The 8,315-nt window shown below is 39.0% G+C and overlaps 1 protein-coding gene across 1 annotated transcript; it reads left to right on the top strand.

The window, feature by feature from the left end:
- The first annotated feature begins 1,244 nt into the window (after nucleotides 1-1,244).
- LOC121774499 lies at nucleotides 1,245-3,278 on the top strand. The gene has a single exon (XM_042171363.1). The coding sequence runs from the start codon at nucleotides 1,245-1,247 to the stop codon at nucleotides 3,276-3,278; it is 2,034 nt and encodes a 677-aa protein (XP_042027297.1).
- Nucleotides 3,279-8,315: the final 5,037 nt, after the last annotated feature.

The raw sequence follows: 8,315 nt of genomic DNA, 5'->3' as shown, positions 1-8,315 counted from the left end.
ATATATATTATTTTAAAAATTTCAGCACCGGCTTATTTGGATTTCTAGTTACGTCCCTGAACCCGTGTAGGGTCAAAGTGAGACAATATTTAAGGGACGGAGGGAGTATAATTGAAGGAAGTGAAAATATTTTGGTAGAAAGAGAGGTGGAAAGGTTTTAAAAAATATTCCTAATACGTTTTGTGCGATTTTGTTTATTCTTTAATTTCTTGGTTAAGTTGTTTCACTAATGAACTACTACTATATATGTTCTGAAATATATGTTGTTGACGTGTGGGTGTAGTTTTTATATTAGAGGTTCAAGAAAATTTAATCACTATTTATAAGCTAATAGATAAAATTTTATTTTTTCTTTTTAATGTATAATATTTGATATTATATACTGCACATTTTTACATGAAATGCAATATGTCGTGCGACGGGTGAGATACTAGTTACCTATATAATATTTGACTAGAAGTTCAATATTTGACTAGAAGTTCATGAACAGGAGCCGGGGCCCGAGGCAGCGTCTACGGCGAGAGGCAGCGAGGAAAGCGAGGCAGCACCGAAGAGAACTTTGAGGCAGCGAGACAAGCTGCGACCGCCGAGCAAATTCCAGAAGTAGAGTGTAGGAGTCTATTTTGTTTATTAATTCAGTTTGTTCTTTCCTTTTACGTATTTTATTTTTCTTTGAACATTAATTAATTGCTTGTTGAGTCGGGCCTGATTTATAAGCTCCGTTCGGGTTTTCTTTGCGGTTCTTTCCCGAATTGACTAGGTTAGGTCGAACCGCCCTAGGGACCTTAGTATAAAATAGGGTATTTCATTGACCATTTTTTTTATGAAATATTTTCCCTAAAACCTAACGTGTGGAACAAACCTTGTTTCTTCTTGTTCGTCTATTGCTGCCCTCACGGAACACGTCCGCCGATCAGCAAATCTGATCAATTCTTCGAATATGTCGAAGAGCATGATCGCTACTGCAGCGAGAGAAGGCTGAAAACCGGGCCGTTGCGGAGAACGTCTGTAACATCTGGTGCTTTCATTCCGATACTCGACAACACATTCTTTAATGGCGTCAGACCTGCCACTGACAGAATCAACATCGGCGCTGCCCTTGGGGCCGACGCGGCAGAGGACTACCGGCGAGATGGGGGGACAGAACCCGACGGACCCGGTCACGCTGGGGTTTGCGCAACTGAACGCACGCTTCGACAAGATGGATCGACGGGTCGATAACTTGGAACGGCGGCCGATAATTCATGACGGCGCCGAGGCTGAGTTTGATGAGGCCGAACAGGAATGGGAGGAATACCGTAGACAGGATCGGAACCCACGTGAGGGCCACGACCGCCCATACCGCCACCAGGTTCGAGGGCGTGGAAGACCCAATCGTAGGGGTCGCGGGGTTCGTTTTTGGGGATGGTTTGAATCAGGGCCGTTCTTTTCAGCGACGTGGTAAATACAGAATGGGTCACCGTCGAGACAATTGGGACCCTCCCCAGCGGCACGACGAGTGGGACGATGACGATGAGCACGCGGTAACGTGCTGGGACCCACCACAGCGCCGACACCGTTTGAACCGCCAGGGATCTGATTATTCTCCTGGCGTGAGGATGGATGCACCACACTTTGATGGTTCAGATGCGCCCAATTGGATCTCACGCGTGCAATATTATTTTGATCATAAACGTATCCCGGAGGCGGAACGCTTACACTATGTCGTCATGCTATTTGATCTACCGGCTTCGGAGTGGATATTTAACTATCGAGATACTAATGGCTTCGTGACATGGCCAGAGTTCTTGGACGACGTGAGACATCGATTTGACCCTCAAAGCTTCAGAAATTACACGGGATTAATTGCCAAATTAGTCCAAACGTCCACCGTAGCTGATTATCACGCAACGTTCGAACGCTATCTCAATCGGGTGACCGATTTATCGGAGTCGACCTTAATTCCAATTTTCATTCAAGGTCTTAAGCAACCCTTGCAAGAGAAGGTAGAATTGCAGTATCCGGATTCGTTAGCCGAGGCAATGGCCTTAGCGCTGCGGCTGGCGGCTACACACGACGAACGGCCACCCACGTCGTCGTACCCGCGCCAGCAATGGGCTGGCAAAGATCAACGGCCTCCTACCAACCAGTCCCCGGCACCCCCGCTGCAAGAACCGCAGGGTCGCGAAGCGAACAAATCGCGTACATATCCAATTAGGGTGTCTAATGCGGAGAGGTCGGAGCGAGCTCGCCGAGGCCTTTGTTATCACTGCCCCGAAAAGTGGGTAACGGGCCACGTCTGTAAGGTTAAATTGCTTTGCTATATGGCCGACGAGGTTGAGGAGCCGCAGGCTGACAATGCGGGAGAGCCGATCTCCGAGGACGAGTTGATTACTGCAGACTTATCACACCTCCACTCCTTGGATGGCCGAGGGAGTTCGAAGCCATTCATTGTACATGGGACGTTGGGCGATACCGCCGTCAGGGTGTTGATTGACACGGGGGCGACACTAGACTTCCTCCATCCGAGAATTGCGGAAGCTCTACAATTGGAACTATCGCCGATTCGACCGTTCCGTGTACTAGTGGGTAACGGTGAATCTTTGCCTTGCACTCATATATCACGGGGCACGAAACTAACGTTACAGGGTACGTTGTTCTTGGTGGATCTCCATATTCTCGCCCACCACGGACTGGATGTCATTTTGGGAATGAATTGGTTGGAGTCACTAGGGAAAGTGTCAGCAGATTTTGTCAAAAAGACGTTGGAATTTACACACGGGGGTCGTACGGTATTTTTGCAAGGATTGATGCCCGGACCAAAGCAAATTTCATTACAATCGTTATATGCATTGACGACACAATCAGCCGACAACGAGTTCTATGAAATTGTACTGATTGACAGTGCGACCGAGGGTGTTAGCACCGCCGAACAGGAGTCTTTCCCTCCCGACCTGCCATCTGACATCATGGAGGTATTGACGGCACACCGGGGGGTTTTTGACCAGCCCCGAGGTGTACCTCCGCCTTGCCCTTTTGATCATAGGATTCATCTGTTGCCAGGAACAAGACCGGTCAATGTTCGTCCTTACAGGTACCTCTACTTTCAAAAGACCGAAATTGAGAAGCAGGTACGCGATATGTTGGAGCAGGGCATTATTCGCCACAGTCATAGCCCTTTTTCATCACCAGTACTGTTGATTCGTAAGAAGGACGGCACGTTTCGCTTTTGCATTGATTACCGCGCTCTCAATAAGGCTACTGTTCCGGATCACTTCCCTATACCCACGGCGGATTAATTATTTGATGAATTGGGCAATGCAAAGTATTTTTCAAAATTGGATCTACGCTCAGGTTATCATCAAATTCGAATGAGTGAGGGCGACATCTTTAAGACAGCATTCAGGAGCCGGGGCCCGAGGCAGCGTCTACGGCGAGAGGCAGCGAGGAAAGCGAGGCAGCACCGAAGAGAACTTTGAGGCCGCGAGACAAGCTGCGACCGCCGAGCAAATTCCAGAAGTAGAGTGTAGGAGTCTATTTTGTTTATTAATTCAGTTTGTTCTTTCCTTTTACGTATTTTATTTTTCTTTGAACATTAATTAATTGCTTGTTGAGTCGGGCCTGATTTATAAGCTCCGTTCGGGTTTTCTTTGCGGTTCTTTCCCGAATTGACTAGGTTAGGTCGAACCGCCCTAGGGTCCTTAGTATAAAATAGGGTATTTCATTGACCATTTTTTTTATGAAATATTTTCCCTAAAACCTAACGTGTGGAACAAACCTTGTTTCTTCTTGTTCGTCTATTGCTTCCCTCGCGGAACACGTCCGCCGATCAGCAAATCTGATCAATTCTTCGAATATGTCGAAGAGCTTGATCGCTACTGCAGCGAGAGAAGGCTGAAAACCGGGCCGTTGCGGAGAACGTCCGTAACATTGGTACATGAGATTTAACCCACAACTCAATCCTAGATGGATAATCATGGGATAATTAGTCTTAGCTAACCCCCAATGACTAAAATAATCTCACAATTCAATCCAAGATTGTATCTTGGTATTATTTTATCTTGGAAACCAAACACCACCTCTATGTATACTTTTTTTTTTTACAGAATCCTCCGGATTGGCAAGAAATTTTGAATTATTTTAATACTTCGTCCGTATTCTTGTAGATAATTTGAAGGTGTTAGCTCATGTTAGTATGTTACTTTCATAGTTTTGGATTCTTAATTCTTAGTCATTAATTAGTACGGAGTATTATAATTTTCAGTGTGAGGATATATATTTCGTCTTGATTTTAGAATATGAAATCATATATCGACCTACCATTGTATCCTTAGCTTAGCTTAAACACGTTACAAAAAATTTATCTGTTAAAGACACAAAAATTGAGGCGCAATTACTAACGTTTAAATTTTTTTTAAAAAAATAATCATAATTTAAGATACAAAAGAAATAGGATGCTTCTATTTGTGTTTTCGATAAGTTTTCTATCGAAAGAGAGCATTGGGCTAACATATTTAAAAATGGTATAATTTCAAATCTTGATGCCTTAAAACATTTGTTCCTATTTATTGCCGCTTTCAATATATTACCAAATATTAGTCAATCATCCCCTTAAAAAGTTTTATAATGGTAGGCAGTGGCGAACGCAGAAATATACATTGATAGGGGCTGAGATTTCTATTTTTTATTTCAATGTATATTTTTGAACAATATTCATCATTTGTAAGGGCTGTTACACAATAATTTACATTAAATATCAATAAATTTCACAAAAAATTAATAGAAAAATGTTTAAAAAATAAATTCATTAAGGGCTTTAGCCCCTAGTCACCTCCATTTGGGTCCGCCCATGATGGTAGGGTTATCCACTCTTATATAGATGAGATATGATCATCATCAAGTTGATGCGGGACAAGATTTAGGAAATTAAACACGCCCCGCACGGGGCCGGAATTACACATCAGACTTCCATCACGTGGGTAGGCAAGACAAGAGATATTGAATAAGAACATGAAAATAAGAATTGAACAATATAGATGAAGGTACGAAGAAGAGAGAAGGATAAACTAGAACTTTATTGATCTGATTCAAGACAAAGAGCTAGTAAGAGCACTGACAGATATCATATTAAAACAAAATGATGGAAAACAAAGTACTAGAAAAAGAGTTAAGAGTTGAAGAAAGTTTGATAGTGTCAATGTGACTTACAATGGCTATTGATCCATTTGGAAGATTGACAAAGGCCTCATGTTGAAGAGGAGAAGATACCGAAAAAAGAGAGGAATCACAACAAACATTATGTGTTGCTCCAGTATCAAGGAGCCAAGAGATTTTAGATGATGAGGTGTAAGTGTGTAACCAATTCAGCCCTCATCCAAAAACTTTAGGACTCAAATTCTTATCCAATGTGATTTTATTAATTTTTTGTTCAATTGGGTCTGAATATTAATATTAATCTATCTTACAAATTGTAATTAGTTAACATGGTCTCACCAACAATTATCCTTTCATATATTTTCAAACCTGAGGTGGTTGATTGAGTGTATATACATAACTTGTATTCTATCTAGCTCAAACATCATATAGAAATTCTAATCAAGAATTATGGAAAAAATTGCATCAGGTGTTGATGCCTAAGATACCACCAAAAATGAACAATTAAACTTTAGTAAAATAAAACAATTGCCGACTCGAGGTGATGTGGATCCAAATAGACTTACCATTCACAATTCTTAGTCTCGTGGAGTCGTGGACCATTTGCCTTAATCCACAAGGCTCCTTTTTCATTTTTTTTTTAGTTTCATTCATCGAAATGCCAATTTAGTAGTACGTTTCTTTGTCAGTAATCAGTCATATAACATGAAAATCAGTCACCTATAACCGCATGAAAATTTCACCATGGACAAATATGAAAAATTGATATTTTTTTACTATATTTACTTCAAGTTTCATACATTGTAAAATTGGCCAGAAATCAACGCAATTTCATGATTTAATCAACAATTATTGGTTGAGATTTAATTTAAATCTCCCCATACATTGATACAAACATAACAAACGAAAGAAAGTGGGGCAAGTATGATTGTATTAGTATAATCGTAGTTTTCACTAGAAAATTTGCTGGCCATTCCATCTATGTCATCCCCTATTAACAATACATGAAATTAATAATTATATATACTACTAGATTTCTGCATAATCTTACATATATACATAGCTGAAAGAACAAGTGACTGAAAAAAAATCCGATTTTGCAGACATGGGCTTTGACTATAAATAGTGAAGAGTTATTATCTGATGGAATATCGAGCTAGGTATCAAGAACTCACACTAATTAATTATTACTATGATAAAGCATACTCCCTCCGTCCCGGACTACTTGCACGTATTTCCTTTCTGGGCGTCCCAAGTTATTTGCACTTTTTCCATTTTTAGTAAAAATTATCACCTACAACCGCAATTGTTGACTTTGCTATACACTCATTCCTTAATCTCCGTGCCGAAAAGGAAATGTGCGAGTAGTCCGGGACGGAGGGAGTACTAGCTACTCTATTTTAATCCAGAATATTCTCCTCATTTCAAGAATCGTGACTAAGCTACACTCCCTCTCAACAGAAAAAAATAATTGTCTACAATTTCATTATTTGCCGATGTGAGTCTGTGACAGGTGGTGGAGTTGGAGGCTGGCATTGGCTGGGCCCCCAACCAATTTCTTATATTTTTATTTTTATATTTAATCGTTTGATTGGTACATTTATCTACTCCCTCCATCCCATAATAGATGACACACTTAGGAATTGACACGAGATTTTAGGAGATGTTATTTTATGTGCTAGGTGGAGAGAGAAAATAGTAAATTTATATTAATGTGAAAGAGCTTTTTCTAAAAAAAAGCAAATGTGACATCTTTTGTGAGACAAACTAAAAAGAAATGTGTGACATCTATTATGGGACGGAGCGAGTATATCACAATCAAAGATTAGTCGTTTCAATAATCATCCAATCTCTCCTAAAACTAATATATAATCTCTTTGATTTTATCTTTCTATTACCTAGCGTACTACTAATATAGTACTAATGATATTTGCTTCATCAATCATCAACATATGATAGTGGGAAAATGCAAATTTTGAATTATTGTATTTCTTTAACAGTCAGCATGCTAATTTCTTTTACCTGCTTTCAACGTTCATTTAATTAAATTAATATAGTATGTATCTCATATTTATAACTTTTCATATTCAACCATATTTTGACTTTTGGTACGTATGCTTCATTGTATTTGTAGGAAACTAACGTTAGAGGTAGCTGCAATTCAGCAAATCAACGTCATCTAGGTATGGTTTTAATCAATCTACCTGTTTGGATAAGCTCAACTTCATTACAATTAACAAACCCATAGTACTACTAACCCAACTTAAACTTGACATAATACTTTCTTTGTTTTCTACTAAATGTCCAACTTTGATTCGGCATGGGTTTCTCAAATTCGAATTATATGTTTTAAGAAATATAAAAAAATAAATGCAAAAATCTAGTGAAAATGTTAGTTATACTTTTGTAAAATCATGTGATTGAAATGATAAGTTAGTGAAATACAAAATACATTTATCAAAATTAGTGAAAATGTATTGAAATATTTAATGATAAATATTCCCAAAATGAAAATATAAAACATTTAACATGGAATTCAAGGAATAAATAATTAGAAACATACGAAGACAATACTTACAAACCCCAACAGAATTCCGATTTCTAAAATTGAACAAAGGGGGAAAGTATGACATCAGAGTAAGTTTAAATGATGAGAAAATATTCAACCCTTGTGTAACAGCAAAAATCATGCATTCTATACATAAGTTGGAAATAAAATTAAGCTAACCATTTTACTTATAAGCATGCATCAAATTTTATAAGTATAAGAATGTGGCCATAGCTTCCTCAACTTTATTTTATATTCATAAAAAAAATTGTAGTGTGATTAGACGAATCATAACAAAGGAAAATGTGATGGAAAGGCACTGTGTAGCTCTGTTTTAAGCTAAAAATTGGATTATGAAAAGTATAGGTTCCATCCATGCAAGCAAAAGTATGGCAGTGATAACAAGATCTGGTTTGGTCGGTGACACGTGTAAGATAGAGAGCAGTGATTGGCCCAATTTATAAATATAAAGCACATACATTTTCACCGCCCATTACGTATTTTCCATTCTTTATAAAGAGGACTAAGTCTAATTTATCCATCAATGGAAAGAGAATCCATTAAATTATAATGCATCCAAAGCAAAAAGGACTTGACCCCAATTCTTCGTGTGGAAGAAAATTCATTTAATTAT

The sequence above is a fragment of the Salvia splendens genome, chromosome 17 (genome assembly GCF_004379255.2).
Source record: "Salvia splendens isolate huo1 chromosome 17, SspV2, whole genome shotgun sequence".
Taxonomy (NCBI): domain Eukaryota; kingdom Viridiplantae; phylum Streptophyta; class Magnoliopsida; order Lamiales; family Lamiaceae; genus Salvia; species Salvia splendens.
Note: the sequence above shows the minus strand (reverse complement) of the source record. Positions and strands in the feature narration are given on the sequence as shown.